General features: G+C 46.7%; 1 protein-coding gene across 2 annotated transcripts in view; it reads left to right on the top strand.

The window, feature by feature from the left end:
• The window catches only part of LOC141078126 (uncharacterized), a 129,788-nt gene extending 106,459 nt beyond the window's left edge, over nt 1–23,329 (top strand). Inside the window, exons 2-7 of one of the 2 annotated variants that reach the window (XM_073564964.1) lie at nt 8,481–8,630; nt 8,760–8,939; nt 9,022–9,145; nt 9,229–9,299; nt 9,498–9,588; nt 19,918–23,329. In XM_073564964.1, coding sequence (XP_073421065.1) covers nt 8,553–8,630; nt 8,760–8,939; nt 9,022–9,145; nt 9,229–9,299; nt 9,498–9,588; nt 19,918–21,191 — 1,818 coding nt within the window. In that variant the 5' untranslated portion in view covers nt 8,481–8,552 and the 3' untranslated portion in view covers nt 21,192–23,329. Of the gene's footprint in view, nt 1–8,480; nt 8,631–8,759; nt 8,940–9,021; nt 9,146–9,228; nt 9,300–9,497; nt 9,589–19,914 lie in introns of both variants that reach the window. The other variant, XM_073564963.1, reaches the window with a different exon arrangement.
• Nucleotides 23,330–26,514: the final 3,185 nt, after the last annotated feature.

The following is a 26,514-nucleotide window of genomic DNA, read 5'->3' as shown; positions in this document are numbered from 1 at the left end:
CCTCACTCCTGTCCCTTCACTATAAAGCCTGGGCCTCATTATACAGCTGTACAGGGGTCTAGTGAAGGCTTTTTAGCCCTTTCCTCAGACTGTAGCTCCTGGGAACAGGCCCTTACTCCTGTCCCTTCACTATAAAGCCTGGGCCTCATTATACAGCTGTACAGGGGTCTAGTGAAGGCTTTTTAGTCCTTTCCTCAGTCTGTAGCTACTGGGAACAGGCCCTCACTCCTGTCCCTTCACTATAAAGCCTGGGCCTCATTATACAAATGCCAAGTGTACGGTGTTGGGCTGTGAGCACAACCCCCATCTGTGGATGTCGTGACCTCAGACCATCCTCATGGAGTCGGTTTCTAACCGTTTGTGCAGACACATGCACATTTGTGGCCTACTGAAGATCATTTTGCAGGTCTCTGGCAGTGCTCCTCCTGTTCCTCCTTGCATAAAGGTGGAGGTTGCGGTCCTGCTGCTGGGTTGATGCCTTCATACAACCCCCTCCACATCTCCTGGTAAACTGGCCTGTTTCCTGGTAGCGCCTCCAGCCTCTGGACACTACGCTGACAGACACAGCAAACCTTCTTGCCACAGCTCACATTGATGTGCCATCCTGGATGAACTGCACTACCTGAGCCACTTGTGTGGGTGTCATGGAATGCCTAGGTTACTTTAGACAAAAACCCCGGGACCCCTGTGATGTCCCTCAGACTAGGGGAACCCTGTCTGTCCCTCTACCCAGGGTTTACACTGAAGGTGTGCCTGCCTGAGCCTCCACCCTGTCCCTGTCTCCTGTCCAGCCCTAAGCTGAACCCACCTCCCTCCACCCAGTGAGGGGACCAGACACCAGACCCCACAAATACGTATGGACAGGGGTAAAAGAAAACACCACACAGTTAATACACAAGGGAATACAATAATGTGCAAGGGCAACCAAATATATATATAACAGATTGGAGAAAGAACCACTGAGGGATATACTGCACCAGATATCAGACGCTCCAACACCACCACTGCTGACCGGTATTGCTAGCACTAGGCTAAAGCTATAGTCGGCGACACCCATAGTCAGGACGAACTATTTAAAGACCTAGGATGTGGCCCAGCCCTCAGCCAGCATGACAACCTGGTTAACCCTATCCCGACTGGAACAGAATACCCAACAGGGTATTACCGCTGTCTGCCGGACACCCTGGTGTGAACAGTGTCCAACATGACAGTACCCCACCTTCTACGAGGGACCTCCGGAACCTCACCATGTCGAGGACCTGGCTTGTCCGGATGGCGACGATGGAACATAGTAACCAGTCGATCAGCATGAATGTCAGAGGCCGGCACCCATGTCCTCTCCTCAGGACCATAGCCACGCCAGTGGACCAGGTACTGTAGAGTGCGACGCACAACCCTAGAGTCCACCACTTTGGACACCTCAAATTCCAACGCGCCATCCACCAAGACGGAAGGTGGTGGCCCGGGGGAACCATCCACCAAACCCACGACCTTCTTTAGCAATGCTTTGTGAAATACATTATGAATCTTATACACAGCTGGCAACTCCAAACGAAATGCCACGGGGTTGATCACTGTGGAGATTCTAAATGGGCCAATGAACCTGGGACCCAACTTAAGTGACGGTATCTTGAGCTTAATGTTCCTAGTAGATAACCACACCCAATCACCCACACACAGGTCCGGACCTGGCACACGTCTGCAGTCAGCCACCCGTTTGTACCTGGAACCCACCTTCAACAAGCGCTGCTTGACTCTCCTCCAAACAGACGACAATTGAGCTCCCAACTGGTCCTCCTCAGGGACGCCAACTGAGCACCCCTGACGCAAGGTGCAAAATTGAGGATGTTGACCATACACACAAAAAAAAAGGAGATTCTCCAGACGATTCCTGGCAATGGTTGTTTATTGCGAATTCTGCCAGAGGAAGAAACGCTGACCACTCTTCCTGATTGTCGGAAATAAAGCAGCGCAAGTATTGCTCCAGGTTTTGGTTCATCCGCTCAGTCTGTCCATTCGACTGAGGGTGGAAAGCCGATGAATGAGATAATTTGATTCCAAGGCGAGAACAAAAAGCTCTCCAAAACTTTGCCACAAACTGCGTACCTTGATCAGACACAATGTCAGACGGGACACCATGAAGTCTGACCACCTCGCGAATAAATATCTGAGCAAGAGTCTTAGCATTGGGCAAAGACGGTAAAGCAACGAAATGTGACATTTTGGAGAACCTATCAACAATTACCAAAATGACCGAGTTCCCTGCCGAGGCGGGCAAGTCAGTAATAAAATCCATGGAAATCTCAGTCCATGGCTTACTGGGCACCCCGAGAGGCTGCAAGCTACCAGCGGGACGGGAACGAGGAGTCTTGGCCCGTGCGCACGTGTTACAGGCAGCCACATATGAGGCCACATCCTGCCGGATTTTAGGCCACCAAAAACGACGCGATACCAGTTCCAGAGTGCTCTTAACCCCTGGATGACCTGCCAGTACCGTGTCGTGATGTTCGCCCAACACTCTAGAGCGTAGATGTAGCGGCACAAAAGATTTATTAGCAGGCAACCCCGGCGGTACCACCTCCTGAGCCTCCGCAATCTCTGCCTCAATCTCTGTCGTGATGGCAGATACCACCACACCCTTTTGGAGAATAGGCACCGGCTCTTCACATAACTCTCCACCAGGAAAACACCTGGATAAAGCGTCTGCCTTAACATTCTTCGACCCAGGGCGATAGGTAACAATGAAGTTGAACCGGGTGAAGAATAATGCCCAGCGAGCCTGTCTGGAGGACAGGCGCTTAGCAGATTCTAAATAAAGCAAATTCTTATGGTCGGTTATCACAGTAATCTGATGAACAGCCCCCTCCAAGAAGTGTCGCCACTCCTCAAATGCCAATTTGATGGCCAATAGTTCCCTGTTGCCAATATCATAATTACGCTCCGCAGGCGACAGCTTCTTGGAGAAGAAGGCACACGGATGCAACTTGGCCCAAGAAGGGCCCTGAGACAGTACAGCCCCCAGCCAACCTCCGACGCATCCACCTCCATGACAAACGGTAAGGAGACATCGGGCTGCACCAGAATGGGCGCTAAGGCAAAACTATTCTTGAGGAATTCAAACGCCTGTACCGCAGGCTCAGACCAGTCAGAAAAGTCGGTACCCTTCTTAGTCATGTCAGTCAGTGGTTTGGCAATCATAGAGAAGTTCTTAATAAATTTCCTATAGTAATTGGAGAAGCCAAGAAATCGCTGAAGCGCCTTAAGATTATCAGGCCGATCCCAATGTAGTACCGCCTGCACCTTTGCGGTGTCCATCTTAAAACCTGAGGCGGAGATTATATAACCCAAGAATGGTAGCTCCTGTACGAAAAACACACATTTTTCAAGCTTGACATAGAGCCTGTTCTCTCTGAGCAACTGCAGAACCTGTCTAACATGCTCTATATGTGTATCATGGTCTCGAGAGAAAATGAGGATGTCGTCAAGATAAATTATAACAAACCTCCCCAACAACTGAGAGAGGACATCATTAATGAAGTGTTGAAAGACCGCCGGTGCTATAGTCAACCCAAACGGCATTACCAAACTCTCAAAGTGACCCTCAGGGGTATTGAACGCTGTCTTCCACTCATCCCCCTGACGGACTCTTATAAGATTGTACACCCCCCTGAGGTCCAGTTTGGAGAACCACCTGGCACCAACCACTTGGTTGAATAAATCGGGTATAAGTGGCATAGGGTAAGGATCACGGACCGTAATCTGGTTGAGTTCTCTGAAATCCAGACACGGGCGTAAACCGCCATCCTTCTTTTTAACAAAGAAGAAGCCAGCAGCCAGAGGAGAAGAGGAAGGTCTAATATGACCCTTGCTCAGGCTATCCACAATGTATTCCTTGAGAGCTAGCCTCTCGGGACCTGAGATATTAAACATTCTAGCTTTAGGTAACTTGGCCCCTGGTTTCAACCTAATAGCACAGTCATAGGGGCGATGCGGTGGTAGTTCCGAACAACCCTTCTCAGAAAATACATCCGCATAATCCAGCAACGGCTCCGGGATACTGGGGGTCAAAGCGGAAATACATGTAGCCAGGCACCTCTCCTGACACTCCCTGCTCCACTGAATTATGTCCTGGGTCTTCCAATCAATAACAGGATTATGCATTGACAACCATGGAAAGCCCAGAACCATCTGAGCCGGTAAGTTACTAAGCACCTTACAAGTTACCCGCTCTGAGTGTAATACTCCGATGTGGAGTCGTATATCCAACACACACTCTGTGATCTCCCCTTGAGACAACGGGGAAGCATTGATGGTAACCACCCGGATGGGGTTCGGCAATTTCTCCACCGGAAATCCCGCTGTATGCGCGAACCTCTCATCAATGAGATAGGCAGCTGAGCCACTGTCAATAAATACTGTAATAGAGAGCATTTGCCCCCCAAGTACCACCCTAGCAGGGAGCATACACTGGGAAACCATGACGGAGGATACACAAAGGCTCAGACTAGACTCCTCCAAACTCTCTGAGCCTATCAGTTTTCCGCCGGCGCGCCCTTCTTAGGTACCAGGGGGCAAGCGTTAATAAAATGTCCTCCTTTGCCACAAAAAAAAACAGAGCCCCTGCCTTCTGTGCCAAGGACGTTTAGGCTTGTTACTCGGTGACTGTGCTATACCAGTGATCTGCATGGGTTCCGCGGATTCACCCGCGGCAACCTCACCGACCACTCCCCCACCTCCCGGAGGCAACGAAACCAGCGCCCCCTGACGGAGACGTCGGTCTATGCGTACTACAAGTGTCATCGCAGCCTCCAGAGAGGCGGGAGTCTCGTACATTAGGAGAGTCTGTTTAACCCTTCCAGAAACCCCATGCAAAAATTGACTTCTAAGCGCAGGGTCATTCCACTGCGTGTCCACCGCCCAGCGCCGGAATTCCGTGCAGTAATCCTCAGCTGGTCGATCACCCTGTAGCAGTGAGCGTATCTTAGACTCTGCTAAGTTTAATCTATCTGGATCGTCATAGATCAAACCCAGAGCAGAGAAAAAAAAATCTACAGATTCAAATGCCGGTGAGTCTGAAGGGAGTGAAAAGGCCCAGGCCTGTGGGTCACCACTCAGCAAAGAAATCACCAAGCCCACGCGTTGAGCCTCATTACCTGAGGAATGTGGACGCATACGGAAATACAATTTGCATGATTCACGAAACACCGTGAACTTACCACGATCACCAGCAAATCGTTCAGAAAGGGGAAACTTGGGCTCAGCTGCCCTGGCTGCAGCCTCAGCAGGTACTGCAGGAGCTGACAGACCTTGTTGCTGGACCGCCCCCCTGAGTTCAGTGACCTGTATGGATAGAGCCTCCAGCTGCTTGGTTAGGGAAAGTATAGGATCCATAGTAAGTAACCCCTATATTCCCTTTTTTTTTTTTTTTTTCACTTTATTATTTGGGCCGACTATAATGTCATGGAATGCCTAGGTTACTTTAGGCAAAAACCCCGGGAACCCTGTGATGTCCCTCAGACTAGGGAAAACCCTGTCTGTCCATCTACCCAGGGTTTACACTGAAGGTGTGCCTGCCTGAGCCTCCACCCTGTCCCTGTCTCCTGTCCAGCCCTAAGCTGAACCCACCACCCTCCACCCAGTGAGGGGACCAGACACCAGACCCCACAAATACGTATGGACAGGGGTAAAAGAAACACCACACCATTAATACACGAGGGAATACAATAATGTGCAAGGGCAACCAAATATAAATATATAACAGATAGGAGAAAGAACAACTGAGAGATATACTGCACCAGATATCAGACGCTCCAACACCACCACTGCTGACCGGTATTGCTAGCACTAGGCTAAAGCTATAGTCGGCGACGCCCATAGTCAGGACGAACTATTTAAAGACCAAGGGCGTGGCCCAGCCCTCAGCCAGCATGACAACCTGGTTAACCCTATCCCGACTGGAACAGAATACCCAACAGGGTATTACCGCTGTCTGCCGGACACCCTGGTGTGAACAGTGTCCAACATGACAGTGGGTTTTAGAGTCCGTCTCATGCTACCACGAGTGTGAAAGCACAATCAGCATTGGTACTGAGATGTGGTCTGTGGTCCCCACCTGCAGAACCTCTCCTTTATTGAGGGTGTCTTGATAATTGCCAATAATTTCCATCTGTTGTCTATTCCATTTGCACAACAGCATGTGAAATTGATGGTCAATCAGTGTTGCTTCCTAAGTGGACAGTTTGATTTCACAGAAGTTTGATTTACTTGGAGTTATATTCTGTTAAGTGTTCCCTTTATTTTTTTGAACAGTGTATATAGATAGAGTTTTCTTTTCTTTGCGTTGGAGGGTCCAATTCCAGCTATTGCTGTGTGATCTGTGATTTCTATCTACTCCACTGTGTACAGGATAATAGAGTATAATAAAGTAGTTATGGACGTGACGTAACTAACATTGTGCAGTGACTCTGCTTTCCATATAGTGATGGATATTTCTTGTTGCTGAAACTGTGATATTTTCCCCCCTTTAAACCTTTTTTAAACCCCTCTGATCAGTGCGATCACACAACATACAAGCCTCTGATGGCTCCGGTGATGCCCTGTACTACTGTAGTGCCGTGTATCATCACTGCCTGTCAGTGTAATACTAACGGCCCCATACACATGAGATCAGAGTTGGCTGAACGGTCATTTGGCAGACGGCGATCTCTCCCGACTCCCCCATACACACAAATATTCCAGCTTTCCTGTGGTCTGTATGAGAGAGTCGCCTCCAGACTCCTCTAGAGGAGGATTATCTACAGGAAGAACAAACGGATTATCCTCTGAAATTCAGGATGCCGGATCCTTCTCTGCCCTGACATCATCTGTCGGGAGGCCCCCAAATACATTATATGGTCGGCCAAACCCCCGAAATCAGTGCTTTCATGGAACTTTAGTCTAATGTGTATGGGGGCGTTATAAGGTAACTTATTGGACGCTGCTTCTGGCCCGGCCTAATAGACCTTCATACATTGCAGCCCAGACCCCATTATTAGACATGTAAGGCCTGTTTCACACTTATTTTTTTTGTGTCAGTTAAAATCCGCCAAAATGGCGGAAAGCGGATCCGTTGCTAACTGATGTGAACGGATGCCACTGGACCGTTTTTTTTGACGGATCCGATGAATGAAGAATTTTAAAGGAACTGCAGCCCTGGGGGGGGGGGAGGAGGGGGGAGAGAGAGAAAGAGAGAGAGATTTTTTTTTTCCAGGCGCCAGAACAGACTTTAGGGTTAAAATTCAGGGTGAGTGAAGTTTTTCGGGCATGCACAGTGTGAAGTGCGGATCCTGCCGCCCGAAAAAACGTTACATGCTCTGTTCGGGCATGTCGGTGGACGGCAAAATTTTGGCGGATCCGCAAAAAAGCGGATCCAACGGTTGGCCGTCCGTCAAGATCCGCTGGTAATGCAACTTAATGGGAAAAAAAACGGATCCGCCAAACAAAATAGCGGATCTGTTTTTTTTGCAAAACGGCGGATCTTGACTGATGGACAAAAACTGAAGTGTGAAACAGGCCTAAGTATCAGAGTAACTAGGCCTCCCCATACTATCGAGTACTTGGAGGCGGGGGGCATTCAGCCAAACTCTGTCACACCTTCTTAGATGTCATGTTTGCTTTTCAGGGTTTTTGTTGCAGCCTCATCTGTGCCGTCCCTGCGGTGTACATCCATGTTCTGGGGCCCAAAAAGATTAATTTCTTTTTAATAAATGTTTAACATGTTAAAAATTATAAAATGTGTCTTCTGCTTTTTACATATTTTTTTCTTCTTACAAGAATTGTTGGAGCCAATTTTCTTTAGAAACATTTTAATATCGGCTTTTTCTGGAGTTTTTCTTGTAATATAGGAGTCTAAGGCCAGAAATAAACCCCATAAATCACTGTACATGGAGACTTTGGGATCAGATCATTTCTGTCCGCTGTGTTTGTGGAAACAAAAAATCTTTTCTAAAAGCCTCAAACTTCTGTGTGTGACTCAGAGCTGAGATCTAACGTGAGAGAAGATTCCAGTGCGGGGAAGACGGGAAACCTTCATATAGACGGCCGGTGGGGAAGGAGGCAGTGACCGACTCTGGCCAAATCTGTCTCTAGAGCGGTAGTAGGAGATGAAGATGTCGTCCTCATCATGAAGGAGTTATTTCTCATGTCACGTGTAATAAATATCTCCTGCAGTATTGCTAATGCCGATTCCAGTGTCGGTAATGAGACGAGAATTAGCGTTATGGAAGATGAGTCTATGAGGAACGTGTTCAGCTGCCGACTCCGAGGAGGAAACTGCTTGTTGTCTGTGGCCTAAATATATAGGTTTTATTAGTAGATGTCAGGGGAGAAAACTAAACCCTGTAAGATAATAAATCTCATATGTTTCCCTTATTATCTCCAGTAATTGTATTATTACACAAGATTCTTATGATGTTACATCGGATCATCTTCTTCTCATTCAGGTCTCTACAATATCGGATCCTCTCAGTGAAGATCTTCTACAGAAGAGAATTTTCCTGATTTACCCATCAAGGATGGATATGGACAGAGACAAGATGGCGCAGAGGATGTTACACCTCACCCTAGAGGTCCTCTTCCGTCTCACTGGAGAGGTGAGAGATTCTGATGACGTCACATTACATCATTCTTATCTATGGGAATAACAGATGGACAGAACTGGAGAGGTGAGGACTCTGGAAATGTCTGTAGTGAGATTTATTAATGTGTCTCTCCATAACCAGGATTACACAGTGGTGAAGAAGACCTCTAGTGATTGCTGTCAGGACCCTGTGTCTGAGGGATGTGGAAGACCCCTGAGCCCAATCACGCGGCCTCCACCTCACCCCCTGATCCATGAGGACATCAATGACCAGAAGATCCTAGAACTCCTCTACAAGATGATTGAGCTGCTGACTGGAGAGGTGACACTGCTAGGAATGCTGGGACATTATACAGTAACACTATGAAGGGATCGGGGGATGACGGTATCATTGTATGTGTCAGGTTCCTATAAGGTGTCAGGATGTCGCTGTCTATTTCTCCATGGAGGAGTGGGAGTATTTAGAAGGACACAGAGATCTGTACAAGAACGTCATAATGGAGGTTCCCAAACCCCTCACATCACCAGGTAATAGACAGGACTAAATACACACGGCCTATAATTATCTGTATGTAGAGAATGAATTCAGTCCCTGTATGTGTTTCCTCCAGTTCTATCCAGTAAGAGGACAACACCACAGGACTGTAACCAAGAAGATCCCAGTGCTCCTCAGGATCATCAGGTAGATGGAGAGAAGGTGTCAGGAGATCTCCCCTATGATGTGTAGACGGCTGTGAAGGTCTTGTGCTCAGTCTTGTTTTATCCACCAGTATTATATGTTTTATACTTGTGTAATGAGAACGGTGGAGATGGCAGGATTAGAGGTGATCATAGATGGGACTTCTCCATCTGTCTGTGACTTTTACAATATTTGTTTCAGGGTGAAGATCTGACCCATATTAATACTACAGAGACATATGTGAGGGGTGATGAGTGGTGTAAAGAGGAGATTCCCACATATGACTACCCAGGTGAGTAGTAACCACTGAATGCAGAGAAGTCGCAGATTCTTCTCAGTCACCGGCTGTGGCTGCTTTGTCGGTGGTGTAGTCCAGCCGTATTACCATGATCACCATTTTGCCTCTAGACCACAACATTCTCCTCCACCCAAAACTGTTCAACGACTTTGGGCATTGAAAGCCCTTTTCTATAGAACTTACAACCTGGAGGATCCACCTACCCCCTGAGATTAGTGTGAAGGTGAACCTTTAAAGCGAGATCTATATGATTGCTTGTACCTGACCTAATATAGGCCGAGTGCGCGCTTAAGGAGTCACACCGAACACAGAGTTAGATGTCTACTCCTTTCTCAGCAAAGGCTTGCACACAACTGAAGTTTATTCTCAAGACAGAGAGACAGGAGATGGGTGTCACACAATCTCCTGAGGAGCCAGTGTCAGTCTATGATAGGTCCATTTCAGCTTCACTTCCATATATGGTATCCAGTATCTCAGCTTCTGCATTCCAAGGATTCCTTCCAGGGTGTTGGCTGAAGACACAGACGCCATCTTGGTACACCATATCTGAACTGACTTATATAACGTTTAATAATTGATTTCATTAGCCATTGTCTCCTTCACATTAGGAGACGCTGACCGTTACCTGCTCAGATCTGTAACTATAAAGCCAAATGACAGCGTACGTAGAATGTGCTGACAAGATAGAAAATCACTTGAAGAAAAATCTTATGCTGGGCCTGTAAGAGAAAGCGGAGGGTAATGATGCTGTTGGCTTCCTAGATCCCTGAGATCTTATCTGATGAATCTTCTCTCCCTTCTGTGCTGCTGAATGTCTCATGGTCCCTACAAGACCAGGTCCAGTCTTTCTGGCCACACTTCCCTTTTATGAGCGACACCAGTAAATGTGCAGTGAGGCCAAGTGTGAATTTCTGTCCAATAACAGCAGAGTTTCCCTTTATCCTGAGTTTTCAATTTGTATTAAAACCAACTAACTTCAAGGAGGATTGTGATAATCTCCAGGACAAACATTCCACCTGTGCCCTGATAGATCTCTAAGCTGTGCGTGGCTGAGGGCTGTAATATACATTTATTCCCGCCTGCAGGAGATGTGTTGGCTCCAGCCCTGGTGTCATGGAGTCACTCCACGTCATACATTACATTGTTTTTGGTCCTAAGGAATTCAGATTACTGCACAATCTCTCCTGAAATGGGGAACAATATTATTTTCTCTAATCTTCTGGTCAGGATTCATAGTAGCTCCAATGATCCACCATAAATGAGGGCAACTCTGGTTTACTGTTGTATAATCTGTATTTGTAGTTTTCAGTTAATGAGATTCTCGTGCTCTGGGGCGGGGCTGTGGGTGGGGCTGTGGGCGGGGCTTTATGTGGTGCTCTGATTACATATTCATCTGTATTGGCTTATGACAGGTCACTGATCCCTCACTGACCTGCCTCCATTATTACATAATACATATAATAGCATTGATATTATTGGTGATAATGCCTATAATATTGTGGCTATTGTGAGGCTTAGAAAAAAAAATTACATCCAGCAAAATGACACCAGCGGCGCCTGCGCAGTAACCTCTATCTCTTACTTATAGATGCTACTATGCAGGAGCCGCCATGACCGGTGACATTTTGCTGGATGTCATTTTTTTTTCTAAGCCTCACAATAACATATTGTGCCCAGCTTGTGTCTCTGGAGACCTCCCCCCACCTACACTCGGATATTAAGTCAGCTCTACTCAAATGTGTCTGTCACTAAATAAACCAAATGCTTGAATGTCAAAACAGTTCAAAAACGTGGTTCTGTGTGGAAGATTGTAAAGCCGTCATGAAGGCATAAGGCTGGCAGTGATGGGCATTGTGGGTAATAATAGCGGGGATCATGCCTCATTCCTCTCTAGGAACATACACGACATCTTCTCTGGGGTTCTTTCTTGTCTCAGTTACTGGGATGAGTGCAATAAAATGTCGCTCAGTGAGTCTTCTCACATCTTCAGATTCTAAAGGATTGGCTGGGACAACATTGTCAGAAACAAGATTTTCAGTGACCTTTTCCTGATAATCAAGGAAAGTATCTGCATTTCCGGCTTTTCTGGATAACACAAAAGAATTATATGTGGCCACCTGAAACAAATACATGACTAACTTTTTATACCAGACATATGATTTTCTTGATACCTGGTATGGCTGTAGAACCTGATCTGGAAGGTCCACACCCCCATATATTTGTTGTAGTCAGTGACAGACCCAGGTTTTGGAGTAGTGGATCCTTGTTGGTCTGCAGTGGCCCTTGTGGCATCTGTGTGGATCGAGCTCAGGATAAAAATATCTTTTTTATCCTTATACTTAAGGGCAAGCAGCTCTCCATTGTGTAAAGCCCCTGACTGCCCCTTTCGGAACTTTTTGCTGACCACTGATTGTGGAAACCCCTGACGGTTTTTGCAAATGGTCCCACAAGCCCCTATGTTAAGTTCAACCAGAGTTTTAAATAAGGGTATGCTGGTGTAGTAGTTGTCAACTTACAGATTGTATCCTTTTTGTAAAAATGGAGTTATCAGCTCCCAAATGATTTTTCCGGATGTCCCCAAATAAGTAGGGCATGACTGGAACAGGGCGGTTGGAACAATAGGACTGAAAGAATTGGCCGGAGCTGAGCCTCCCCTGCCCCCCCCAAGGAGGCATAGGCGGAGGCCAGCATGACGGGGGGGTGGTCGGCTACCAGGGGGAGTACCCTGGAGTGGGGGAGTATATAGAGGAGGGGTGTGGGTGTCCCAATCCTCTTTGGATCTGGTCCCCCCAAGAAGAAGTCACCTTTACCATGTCTGATGTGGAGCGGGTGTTGGAGCAGCTGCGAGCGGCGGCGCGGTCACAGCCCCCAGGCTGGCTGGCATCACGGGTGGCCGGCATTGTTCCTGGGACGTCCGGAGAGTCTGCAGCAGCAGCGGGAAGGGAACGGCGCTACAGACGGGTGAGGCATCCCGAGCGGCTCTCACCCGATTCATCCCCCAGGGCCTGGCGACGCCGCCGGAGCCCCTCCGGGGACCCTCCAGGCCGGGCGCAGCGTTCTGTGCCTGTCGCCGCTACCCGGCCTGGGAGGAATCTGCAGGCCAGGCGAGGGCCCGCGGCGATGGCTAGGCCGCGGCCTACCTCCAGGCGGGGGGCGGGCCTGTCAGGCGCCGGGCGGCGGCAAGCTCCTGCATCAGCGGGAGGCTGCGGCGGTAACCTCCTCGCCGTGCGGCCTGCCTCCCCCTCCAGCAGGGGGGCGGACGTCGGGGGAGCTTCGGCCTGCAGCCTGGCAGGGCTGCCATCATCATCCCCAGGCAGTGGGGGAACACCGAGTGCGGCAGGGGGCCACGGCGAAGGGGCCCAGCATCGGCTGTCCGCTTCGGGGGCCGCTGCAAGAGGAGGGGGACGTCTCCACACCAGGACCGCGGCCTGCTCCCCTGTGGGGCCGCTAACAGCGATGCCCATGTACAGTGGCGATGGGCTCTTTTCCGGGGGCCTGGAGGCGCAGCGGGGGGCCCTTAGTGCTTCGCTGCAGGAGCCAGCCGTGGCAGCGGGAGCAGAACTCACGGTGTCCCAGTCAGCGTCCATTGCTGGGGTCCCGTCATCGGGGTCCCTCGGGGGGCCCAGTCATCATCATTTGGCTCCTCCTGCGGGGAGTCCCAGAGGTCGACAGCAAGCTGGCGAAGGTACATCCGAGGACCCAGGTTTTCCGGCTGGAGGGCACACAGCCCCCTCGCAGCCCGGTGAGTATGTCCCCTGTTTGTCATCCAGTTGCAACATCATCCTGGTTGGGTGGGGGGCCGTTGGCGGAATCCCTCGGGGTCAGCGGGGGGTTGGGATTTGGTGGCATAGCCGCGGCCGGGGGGGTTAGCGATGTGCTTGCGGATATGCGGAATTTGGTATCACGTCTGGAGCGGGGTCTCGCTTCATCGTCACCAGTAGCAGCTTGGGCACAAGCTGGGAGTCCTGCGGGGCGGAGTGGGGCGGATTTGGCCGGGCGCGCAAGTGAACCGGTGTCGGTGTCGGTTCACACTGAGAAAGAGAAAGAATGTCGCATACACTTGGACGATAGAGCGCATGGGGAGGTGTATGTTTGTTTTGAGGGTCGGTTGGGGGCTCATTTAAAGAAAGAAGTAAAGGAGTGCATTTGGAAGGACGAGTCTGTGGAAATATTTTCCCTCTTGCCATTAGAGAAATTTAATTTGGATAAGGGCAAGAAGGAGGATAGCAAAAAGGAGGATGAAGAGAAGCGTAGATGGCGTCTGATCCCGCAAACGTTCGTTAATTGGCAACAGGCGTTCGCTATTTTGGCGAGCGTCATTGGAGAAAAGTCCCCTGATAATTGCTCAGCGTTATTTTGCTATTTTGACGCCATCGGGCAGGCCTATAGGGTGTACGGGGGTCAGGCTTGGTTGCACTATGATGAGCAATTTCGGCAGAGGAAGGCCGTCCGTCCGGCTATCCGTTGGGACCAGAAGGACATTGGGCTGTGGATGCGGGTCATAGCTCAAAATAAATTTGGTAGCTCCTTTCATGGGGGGGCTGGGAGTACCAGCCAGAGTAGCGGCAGTTCCGGCGTCTCAGGAGGGGGCGGGTAGGTTCAAACGGGAAATCATAAGTTGGGGGTGTGCTGGCAGTTCAACGACAGCCCATGTAAATTCGGGGCGAACTGCAAATTTTAACATCTTTGCTCCAACTGCAATAGCGCGTCCTATGGAGCCGCCATGTGTTTCAAGAAAGGGAAGCCCCGAACCGGCGGTGGTAATTCCCAAGGGGTTAGTCTCCAGTGAGGCTGGAAAGGATGGTCCCTTATCTAAATAGATATGGGGACAGGGAGAAGTCGGCTTTGCTGTACGCGGGTTTCAAGGACGGTTTTGTTATCCCTCACCCCTTTTGCTATTCCGCGGGTTTTAAAAAATTTGCGTTCGGCCTTGTTACATGGTTCAGTGGTTTCAGAAAAGCTGGAAAAGGAGGTTTCGTTGGGCCGTATGGCTGGCCCCTTTGTTTCCCCCCCTTTTTCGGATTTGGTTGTTTCTCCTCTAGGAGTGGTTCCGAAGAAAGAGCCGAATAAGTTTCGGCTTATCCAACATTTGTCGTACCCTCGCGGGGGTTCTGTTAACGATGGTATCGATCCGGAAATCTGTTCGGTGGTTTACTCCTCCTTTGATGAAGCAGCGCGGTGGGTGCGAAAATGTGGTCGGGGTGCCCTTATGACTAAAACGGACGTGGAATCCACTTTTCGTTTGCTCCCGGTTCATCCGGATAGCATGAAGTTGTTAGGTTGCTATTGGGAAGGCATGTTTTTTGTGGACAGGTGTCTACCCATGGGATGTTCGTTGTCTTGTGCGTATTTTGAAGCCTTCAGTTCTTTTTTGGAGTGGGTCGTGCGCGATGTTTCCGGTTTTGATTCGGTCATTCATTACTTGGATGATTTTTTGTGTGTGGGCTCCGGGGATTCCGATTGTTGCGAGAGACTGTTACAGGCCATCGAGTGGGTGGCGGAGCGTTTTGGTGTTCCTCTCTCGCCTGAAAAAACCGAAGGCCCCTGTACATGTTTGCGTTTTTTGGGAATTGTCATTGATACGGTGAATTGGGAGTTCAGGCTGCCTGAGGATAAGTTGGCTGATTCGCGGGTGGAGGTGGTCCGAGCGCGCAGGGTCAAGAAGTTGTCGCTGCGTGATCTCCAGTCGTTGCTGGGAAAGCTCAATTTTGCATGTCGAGTCATGCCAATGGGGCGTGTTTTTTCACGTCGTCTGGCCAGTGCGACCGCGGGTGTTCGAGCCCCTCATCATTTCATCAGGTTGTCAGCGGAACTCAGGGCCGATTTGGCGATTTGGGAGTAATTCTTGGAGGGGTACAACGGCCGTTCGTTGGTGATGGAAGAGGTGGTCAGCAGTGACGCGTTGGAGTTGTTCACAGATGCGGCTGGCGGTGTTGGTTTTGGGGCTTACTTTCGGGGGCAGTGGTGCGCGTCCCGGTGGCCTAAGGAATGGATTGCGGATGGCTTGGTGCGCAATATCACTTTGCTGGAGATCTTTCCGATTCTGGTAGCCGTCCATTTGTGGGGACATGAGTTTCGGGATCGGCGGGTGCGTTTTAATTGCGATAACATGGGCGCTGTGTGCGCGATTAATGGTCTTACTGCATCGTCTCTCCCAGTCGTTCGGGTGTTACAGCGGTTGGTTCTCCTCTGTTTGGACCTGAATGCACAAGTGACCGCGACGCATGTTCCAGGTGTTAAGAACGATATCGCTGACTCTCTCGTTTACAGTGGGATCGGTTTCGCTCTTTGGCGCCAAAGGCGGAGGTCATGGGTTTAGCTTGTCCGGAGGAGCTGTGGATAGTGGCCTACGGGCCGCGGCATCGCTGATTGAGTCGTCTTTGGCTCCAAAGACCTGGGAGGCTTACCAGGCTGTATGGTGCAAGTGGGAGGAACAGTTAGCGGCCGACGTAGCAGTCGGGCCCGGCTTGGATCAGGAGGGAGTTTTGTTGTCTTGGTTGGGGTGGGGGGCCTCCGAGGGTTGGTCGGGTGCAAAAGCCATGCGTGTTTTAGCGGGTTTGTCCTTTGGATTTCGCTTGCGCGGCTGCCGCGATTGGACGAAAACATTTTTGGTGAAACAAGCGGCGAAAGGGTTTCGCCGGTTAAAAAGCGGGAGTGACTTGAGGCGTCCGATATCTTTTGAGGTGCTTGAACGGTTGGGCGGCATTTTGGAGACGGTGTGTTCTTCACGCTATGAGGTTTTGTTATTTCGCCTAGCCTTTTCGTTGGCATTTTTTGGCGCATTAAGGGTAGGGGAACTAGTGTCGGGGAACAAGCAGTCAGCCGGGGGTATATTGGCCAGGGATGTTGTGCTTACTGCGCGGGGCATTGAGTTTTGGTTGCGACGGTCTTAGACGGATCAGGCGGGTAAAGGTCGCCGAGTGGTGTTGGGCCATGTGCCCGGGTCTTTGATGTGTCCCGTTCAGTGTTTGCGGGGGTTTTGGGAGCTGGGTCCTAGTTTGAGCGGCCCCCTTTTGTGTCACGTGGATGGCTCTAGTTTGTCGAGATACCAATTTGGTGCTGTTCTCAAGAGGTCAGAGGTCCATCCGATCGTTGGGTTTGGATGAATCCCGTTTCGCTTCTCATTCGTTCAGGATTGGGGCGGCATCAGAAGCAGCAGTTCGGGGTTTGGATGTGGCTTTGATTCGGCGCATTGGTGGTTGGGCGTCCAATCGTTACCGAAGTTATGTTAGGTCGGTGGGTGGTGATGGGTGAGGCGGAGGGCGGCATTCACGCTAATGGTGCTTGTGTTTGATATTGGCATCGCCTTTTTTATTCCAGGTGTCAAGCCGTTGCTGGTGTGGATTTTTGGTCATTCCTTCGTTTACTGGGGAGCGTTGCGGGTGGATGTCCGGAACGAAGGCAGACAGCTCGGTTTTTCCAGGAACATGGCCTTGGTGCGTTGGTGTGGTTTTAGGGGGATGGAGTGGAGACGTGTCTTGCCGGAGATACACGAGTGCGTTCGGTTGGACCGTGCTCCGGACATCCTGGTGTTGCATGTTGGGGGGTAGTGACTTGGCGGTTCGACCTTTTCGGGAGTTGATACGGGACATCAAACAGGACTGTCTGCGCTTGTGGTTATTGTACCGAGGGGTCACTATCGTTTGGTCCGACATTGTTCCTCAGAGGTGATGGCGTTCCATGAGGTCTCTCGCTAAGGTTAATAAGGCCCGAATAAAAGTGAACAGGGCTGTGTCTTCTTTTGTTATCAGGAATGGAGGGGTGGCGGTGCGACACTTTGATTTGGAAAAAGGCGAGGGTGATTTCTGGCTGGCCGATGAGGTTCATTTGAATTCGGTTGGTTCTGACATTTGGGCTCTCGGATTCCAGGAGGGTATTGAGCGGCCCATGGCATGGCGGGTTCGGGGGGTCTCGGGCCATTGAGGTGTTCAATTGGCCCTCGTTGTGGCGGTTTCGAGAGGGGGGGGAGTCCTTGAAGTCGGTAAAAATTGGGTGTGTAGACTCAGTGTCTAGGGTCTCCTTCGTTAAACAGGTATCTTGGGGGTGATCTGGTGAAAGGTGGGGGGGAGTTTCCGGCCGAAGTGGCAGATCCCCGAGTAGCTTAGTGGACAAGATATATCGGTGTTGGTGCCCCCGAGCCAGTGGGGTATCGGCTGGGAGCAATCATGAGGGGTTTTTATCCACAGCAATTTTTGGGGTTATTCACCAAGATCTTGGGGCTTCAAGGACTCCTTCTCAGGTTCATGTTATTGTTAATGTGATTTATGATTCACTGTTTGTGTTTTTGGTGTTTATAATAAAGGCTGCTGTGGCCATAACATTCCAAAAGAAATTCCGAGTCTCCGTGTTCTGTGGTGGGGATTATTGGAGGTGATGCGGGGGGGGAGTTTTGGTGACAGGGTGAGATTTGTTCCCACGCCTGTCTGGTGGCAACTCGACACTACCAACGTCAAGAATTGGCCGGAGCTGAGCCTCCCCTGCCCCCCCCCAAGGAGGCATAGGCGGAGGCCAGCATGACGGGGGGGTGGTCGGCTACCAGGGGGAGTACCCCGGAGTGGGGGAGTATTTAGAGGAGGGGTGTGGGTGTCCCCTTCCTCTTTGGATCTGGTCCCCCCAAGAAGAAGTCCCGCCCTCCCTCCCTTTGTGTTCTTGGTGTGTTGTTGGTTATTTTTATTTGGGGTCATGGCGGTTTCGAGAGGGGGGGAGTCCTTGAAGTCGGTAAAAATTGGGTTTGGAGACTCAGTGTCTAGGGTCTCCTTCGTTAAACAGGTATCTTGGGGGGTGATCTGGTGAAAGGTGGTGGGGGAGTTTCCGGCCAAAGTGGTGGATCCCCGAGTAGCTTAGTGGACAAGATATATCGGTGTTGGTGCTCCCGAGCCAGTGGGGTATCGGCTGGGAGCAATCATGAGGGGTTTTTGTCCACAGCAATTTTTGGGGTTATTCACCAAGATCTTGGGGCTTCAAGGAATCCTTCTCAGGTTCATGTTTTTGTTAAAGTGATTTATGATTCACTGTTTGTGTTTTTGGTGTTTATAATAAAGGCTGCTGTGGCCATAACATTCCAAAAGAAATTCCGAGTCTCCGTGTTCTGTGGTGGGGATTATTGGAGGTGATGCGGGGGGAGGTTTGGTGACAGGGTGAGATTTGTTCCCACGCCTGTCTGGTGGCAACTCGACACTACCAATGTCATGCTCGTTTCTTTAACAAGCCCCATAGTGAATGTAAGTCCTAAAAATGTTTTCATTTATAGGACATTAGTTGGTGTCCATAAATTTGACCTAGCATAATCGGATCGTGGATTCTGGCTGATGAATTGGGACGCATATAAATTTGTAGGACAATATGCTCTAGCAAGCTATCTGTCATAAACAAATTAAAAAAATAATTGGTCCAAAATTTTCCACCTCCACATTTATACCAGGAATGGCATTAAAATTAGGGATGAATGGAGTAGCCGAATCCGAAGCCTCCCATCTGGGAAATGCTACATCAAGAGGCAAAGCCCCTTGGACATTGGTGTGCACCAATTCACGAGCACTAGGGACAGCACTAGTACTGGGCATTGTTCCCTGAGTTGGAGACATTTCTCCAGAAGCGCTATTTGTCCTTCTTGTTGTACTGGTCCTTGTGTGTGAGGATGGACCAGAATCACTGCTCATTTCTGAGCTATCATTCTCACTGCTACTAAAACCCTCGAAATCCACATCACCATCTGACACTGCGCTTTTTTCACTGTCAGAACGTAAAAAGTGCATAAGCCTCCTCTGCACTATAATACTGACCGGCCATTTTATTTGTTTTTATTTCTTTTTCCGGAAATAGAAATCTCTGACATGACTGACTTGACCAAATTATTGGGGAGACAATTGAGAAAAGCCTAATTCTTTAGCCTAACAGTAACTAACTTTAGCATAACACTAACCCTAACTTTAACCTAAAAGTAACCCTAACTTTACCCCAACACTAACCCTAACTATAGCGCTAACTGTAACCTGCCTTATCTGTTTTTCTATTGACAAATTATGGACCTGAGTGGGGTCTTGTTTTTTGTGAGATGAGAATTGGTATTATTTTCGCCTACATAACATTGATTGGTTCCTTTTTTATTCGATATTTGGGAGGCAGAATGAACAAACAGTTGGACACCACACACTACTGGTTCATCCAACAAGGTTTCCTATTAGACTGTGAACAGTTATTGTCTTGGTAAATAATTAAAGTTTTTTACATAGCTTGCCATTTTTATGGACAGTTTAAGTAGAAATGTTTAAAAATATAAAACTCAAGGATATGTTATTAAAAAAATTGTTTTTATCTTAGCAGATTACTGTACCAGGAGATCAGAAGGACAGCTCACATCTTCAATTTTTAAATCTGATGATCTTGAGATCCTACAAGATACAACTGAAGTGAATGCCATTACTCCAGATATACCATCATCCATTCACAGCAAAGATCTGTCATCTGATCCTATGAAACAGGTCCCATCTTCTGATTCATTACTGATTACTAAGGAAAATCAAAGTCACAAAAGAGGCAGTAAAAAACAAACTGCTCCTAAAGCAAGGAAGTCGTTTTCATGTTCAGAATGTGGGAAATGTTTTACATGGAAATCACATTTTGTTAGGCACCAAAGAACTCACACAGGGGAGAAGCCTTTTTCCTGTTCAGAATGTGGGAAATGTTTTATCAATAGATCAGAAGTGGTTAGGCACCAAAAAACTCACACAGGGGAGAAGCCTTTTTCCTGTTCATTATGTGGGAAATGTTTTAACCGGAAATCAGATTTGGTTAATCACCATAGAACTCACACAGGGGAGAAGCCTTTTTCCTGTTCGGAATGTGGGAAATGTTTTAACAAGAAAGAGCATCTTATTAGTCACCATAGAATTCACACAGGGGAAAAGCCTTTTCCATGTTCAGAATGTGGGGAATGTTTTAACCGGAAATCAAATTTGGTTAATCACCATAGAACTCACACAGGGGAGAAGCCTTTTTCCTGTTCGGAATGTGGGAAATGTTTTAACAAGAAAGAGCATCTTATTAGTCACCTTAGAACTCACACAGGGGAGAAGCCTTTTTCCTGTTCAGAATGTGGGAAATGTTTTAACAGTAAATCAGATTGTGTTAAGCACCAGAGAATCCACACAGGAGAGAAGCCTTTTTCCTGTTCAGAATGTGGGAAATGTTTTAACAGTAAATCAGATTGTGTTAAGCACCAGAGAATTCACACAGGGGAGAAGCCTTTTTCCTGTTCAGAATGTGGGAAATGTTTTGTCAACAAATCAGAATTGGTTAGGCACCAAAGAACTCACAGAGGGGAGAAACCTTTTTCATGTTCAGAATGTAAGAAATGTTTTATCCGGAAATCACAATTGGTTAATCACCAGAGAATTCACACAGGGGAGAAATCTTTTTCATGTTCAGAATGTAGGAAATGTTTTAACCGGAAATCAAATTTGGCTAATCACCTTAGAACTCACACGGGGAAGAAGCCTTTTTCCTGTTCAGATTGTGGGAAATATTTTAACCAGAAAGTGCTTCTTGATCGCCATCAGAGCAGTCACACAGAGGAGAAGCCTTTTTCATTTTCTTAATGTGGGAAATATTATACTTGGAAATCAAGTGTTAATAAACATCAGAGATGTCACATAGGGGAGAAGCCTTTTTTATGTTCGTAGTGTTGAAATAGTTTTAACCAAAATTGAATCTTCTTAAATGCGTTGTCTCTTGTCATTCCTCATGTTTGCTGACAAAAGAATAAAACTAAACTTTATTAATTCCAAATCTAAAACTATACCCATAATTTGCCCCTGAAGGTTAGTCAATAGATGACTAATAGAAAAAACATACGGTATACTACGAAATTGGTTTTGCATGTGAAGTAGTCCCTAATGGGGTAAGATTTGCCTGTACGTGAGTGAATGACTTCATCACCTTTAATGATGTTGGAACAACTCATGCAACTGAGGCAAGGGAAAGTACCCGTCCTTTTTTGACCTGACAGTGTTCGTGTGGAAGTCTGATTGCAATGTCCTAGGTCGGCCCTGACCAACTTGTCTTTGATGTTTTGAGGTCTTCTTAAACACATCAATGGTGGGCTCTTGAAATTGTCAATTTTGGGGCAGGCTTTGGTAAGTAGAAACCAATGTTTATGGATGAGATTATGGACTCTCTGCATGGAAGGATGGTGGCCATGAACAAAAGGGAGTCTAGGTGGTTTTGGTGCGATGGTGATACAACAGTCAGGGTTTTTTCTTCCCTTCAGACCCACTGAACAGGTGCCCCTATGAGTCTATATTGACACCTTCCCTGGCGGTAAGATAAATAATAATATATTTGTTTTCATTTTTCATAAAAAAAAATGTCCCCCTTTTTATTTTTTATTTTAATTTTTTTCCCTTTTTTTCAACATTTTTTCATTTGGTTTATTCATCCATTTTTTTCATTCATCCATTCTTTTATATAGATTTCATCCCAAAAATGATTTTGTTCTGTTATTTTCACATTCATTTATTCCCATTTCATTTGCTTTATTTACATTATTTTCCCATTATCCATTTACTTTCTCCAATATGGCGCTCCTTCCCTTCCAAGCTCTCCCATGCGCCCAAACAGTGGTTCCCCCCACATATTGGGTATCAACCTGCTCAGGACAAATTGCACAACAACTTTTGTGGTCCAATTTCTCCTGTTACGCTTAGGAAAATAAAAAATAGCGGGCTAAAAAAAATCATTTTTGAGGAAAAAAAAGTGATTTTTATTTTCACTGCTGTTGGTGTCACTTGTGGGGTTTTTTCACTGTTTGGGCACATCAGGGGCTCTGCAAAAGCAACATGGCATCCTATCTCAATTCCAGCCAATTCTGCATTGAAATAGTCAAACGGTACTCCTTCCCTTCTGAGCTCTGCCGTGCGCCCAAACAGTGGTTTACCCCCACATATGGGGTATCGGCGTACTCAGGACAAATCGCACAACAACTGTGGGGGTATGATTTCTGCTGTTACCCTTGTAAAAATAAAAATTTGGGGGCGAAAATATCATTTTTGTGGAAAAAAATGATTTTTTATTTTCACGGCTCTACGTTATAAACTTCTGTGAAGCACTTGAAGGTTCAAAGTCCTCACCACACATCTAGATAAGCTCCTTAAGGGGTCTAGTTTCCAAAATAGGGTCACTTGTTGGGGGTTTCCACTGTTTAGGAACATCAGGGACTCTCCGAACGCAACATGGCATCCGGTCTCAATTCTAGCCAATTCTGCGTTGAAAAAGTCAAACGACGCTCCTTCCCTTGCGAGCTCTGCCGTGCACTGAAAAAGTGGTTTACCCCCACATATTGGGTATCGGCGTATTCAGGAGAAATTGCACAACAAATTTTGTGGTTTATTTTCTTTTTTAACACTTGTGAAAATAAAAAAAAAGTTGGTTCTGAAGTAAATTTTTTGCAAAAAAAGTTAAATGTTAATTTTTTCCTTCAACGTTGCTTTAGTTCCTGTGAAGCACGTAAAGGGTTAATAAACTTCTTTAATGTGGTTTTGAGTAGGTTGAGGGGTGCAGTTTTTAGAATGGTGTCACTTTGGGGTATTTTATGCCATATAGACCCCTCAAAGTGACTTAAAATGTGAGGTGGTCCCTAAAAAAAATGGTTTTGTAAATTTTGTTGTAAAAATGAGAAATCGCTGGTCAACTTTTAACCCTTATAACTTCCTAACAAAATAAAATTTTGTTTCCAAAATTGTGCTGATGTAAAGTAAACATGTGGGAAACGTTATTTATTAAGAAATTTGTGTGATACATCTCTCCGATTTAAGGGCATAAACAATTTAAAGTTTTTTTCATAAATAAAAACAAGACATATCGAAGAAATTTTACCACTAACATGAATTACAATATGTCACGAGAAAACAATGTCAGAATCACCGGGATCCATGGAAGCGTTTCAGAGTTATGACCTCATAAAGGGACAGTGGTCAGAAATTTAAAAATTGGCCCTGGCATTCAGCTGCAAAATGGCTCTGTCACTAAGGGGTTAAACAAGATTTATTTTAGCCACACAATTCAATACTGTTTTCCTTTCTATCCTCACCGTGCTCTTACTTAAGAAAGTGAGAATATGTTCTTTTCTCTACACATAGTTGTAGAATACACATAACTGTAATGACCTGCATAACACAGCGATCAGACTATTTACAGGAATCGGTAAGTTACGGGAGAAACAAAATGGCGTAATTGATATTTTTCTCTATAAAACCCATAAAATCATAGAATCGTAGAGTTGGAAGGGACCTCCTGGGCCATCTGGTCCAACCCCCTGCTCAAAGCAGGATTCGCTAAATCATCCCAGTCAGATGTCTGTCCAGCCTCTGTTTGAAGACTTCCATTGAAGGAGAAGTCACAACTTCTCGTGGCAACCTGTTCCACTCATTGATCACTCTAACTGTCAAAAAGTTTTTTCTAATATCTAATCTATGTCTCCTCCCATTCAGTTTTATCCCTTTGCTTCTAGTCTTTCCTTGTGCAAATGAGACTAAAGATGATCCTTCTACAATGTGACAGCCCTTTAGATATTTGTAGACAGCTATTAAGTCTCCTCTCAGTCTTCTCTTTTGCAGGCTAAACATTCCCAAATCCTGCAACCTTTCCTCATAAGACAGGGTTTGCAGACCGGTCACCATTCTGGTCGCTCTTTTCTGAACTTGCTCCAGTTTGTTGATGTCTTTTTTAAAATGTGGTGCCCGAAACTGGACACAGTATTCAAGATGAGGTCTGACCAAAGAGGAGTAGAGGGAAATAATGACTTCACGTGATCTAGACTGTATGCTTCTGTTAATACATCCTAGAATTGCATTTGCCTTTTTTGCTGCTGCATCACACTGTTGACTCATATTCAGTCTGTGATCTATTAGTATACCCAAGTCTTTTTCACATGTGCTGTTGCTTAGCCCTATTCCTCCCATTCTGTATATGCTTTTTTCATTTTTATTGCCCAGATGTAGTACTTTGCATTTTTCCCTGTTAAAAACCATTCTGTTAGTTGCTGCCCACTGCTCCAGTTTATTTATATCTTTTTGAATCCTCTCTCTCTCTTCTCTTTTATTAGCTATCCCTCCTAGCTTTGTGTCATCAGCAAATTTAATCAGTTTACCCTCAATTCCTTCATCTAAATCGTTGATAAAGATGTTGAACAATACAGGGCCCAGGACAGAGCCCTGTGGTACCCCACTTGAGACATTCTTCCAACTGGATGTGCAGTCATTTACGACCACTCTTTGGGTCCGATCGCTAAGCCAGTTATGAATCCACCTAACAGCTGCCTTGTCCATTCCATACTTAGTCATTTTTGCAATAAGGATTGTATGAGATACTTTGTCAGATGCTTTGCTGAAGTCAAGATATACTATATCTACAGCATTTCCTTGATCCACCCAATCAGTGATTCCGTCATAGAAGGAAATTAAGTTAGTCTGACATGACTTATTAGTTACAAACCCATGCTGACTATGTTTAATCATTTCATTCTTATCCAGGTACTGACATACATGTTGTTTAATAATTTGTTCAAAGATCTTTCCTGGTATAGAAGTCAGACTCACCGGCCTATAGTTGCCTGGGTCCACCTTCTTCCCCTTTTTGAAGATAGGAACAACATTTGCTCTTCTCCAGTCTTCTGGGACTTCTCCTGCTCTCCAAGAATTTTCAAAGATTATGGAGAGGGGTTCAAAAATTTCTTCTGCTATCTCCTTCAGTACTCTGGGGTGTAATTCATCTGGACCTGGAGACTTGATTTCATTTAGGTTAGCTAAGTGTTTCCTCACTATCTTTCTGTTTATAGATATCCTGGATTCTTCTATTCCCTTAATAGGACAGTGAAGAACAGCTGAGGTTACATTTCCTTTCTGAGAGAAAACAGATGCAAAATAGGAATTTAAAAGTTCGGCCTTCTCAACATCCTGTCTTACCATTTCATCATTTTCATCCTGTAAAAATCCTATAGCATCTTTGACTTTTCTTTTACTTTTGACATATCCCCAAAATCCTTTATTATTGCTTTTGACATCTCTTGCAAGCCTCAATTCATTTTCAGCTTTAGATAATCTGATTTGTGCCCTGCAGGTTCTGCAGACAGCATTATATTCTTCTTTAGATATGCCTCCCTCTTTCCATTTTATAAACATTTTTTTCTTCCTTTTTAGCATGTGCTTAAGTTCTGTGTTCATCCATCCTGGCTTCCTTAAATGCTTCCTATTCTTCCCTCTTTTTGGAATTGTTAACAATTGTGCTTTGAGAATTTCATTTTTCAAGATTTCCCATCCTTCCTGGACATTTTTGTCTTTAAGGATATCCAGCCATTGGATCCCTCCAATTCGCTTTCTGAATCCCTTAAAATCTGCCTTTCTGAAATCTAACCTTGACGTCTGAGTCTTGACAGGTCTTCCGCCTCTAGTTATCCAAAATTCTAAAATAGCATGGTCGCTACCTCCTCGGGTCCCAGCCACTTTTACCTCCTCAACCATTTCCTCCCTGTTTAAAAGGATTAGATCCAAGGTAGCAGTTCCCCTTGTTTTCTCCCTTACCTTTTGGAAGATAAAGTTGCCAGCAAGAGAGGATAAGAATTTCCTTGACCTGTTAGTTTTGCCTGAGAGAGATTCCCAACAAATGTCTGGATAGTTGAAATCTCCCATGACAACTATGTCATATTTTTTGGAGAACTTGGCCATTTGATGCATAAAGAGTTCATCCATATCTTCAGCTTGCACAGGTGGCCTGTAGTAAATGCCTACAATGGTGTCCTTTCCATTGTTCTGTCCTTGTATTCTTACCCAAACAGTTTCCACAGAACTCCCAGTCTCTGAAGCTTCAATCTCTGTGCAGATATACGCATTTCTAACATACAATGCGACACCCCCTCCTCGTTTATCA

Source organism: Dendrobates tinctorius, unplaced genomic scaffold (genome assembly GCF_039654945.1).
Source record: "Dendrobates tinctorius isolate UK_male_01 unplaced genomic scaffold, ASM3965494v1 ptg000504l, whole genome shotgun sequence".
Classification (NCBI taxonomy): Eukaryota; Metazoa; Chordata; class Amphibia; order Anura; family Dendrobatidae; genus Dendrobates; species Dendrobates tinctorius.
The sequence above is the reverse complement of the archived record's forward strand: the minus strand, read 5'-3'. Positions and strand labels throughout refer to the sequence as shown.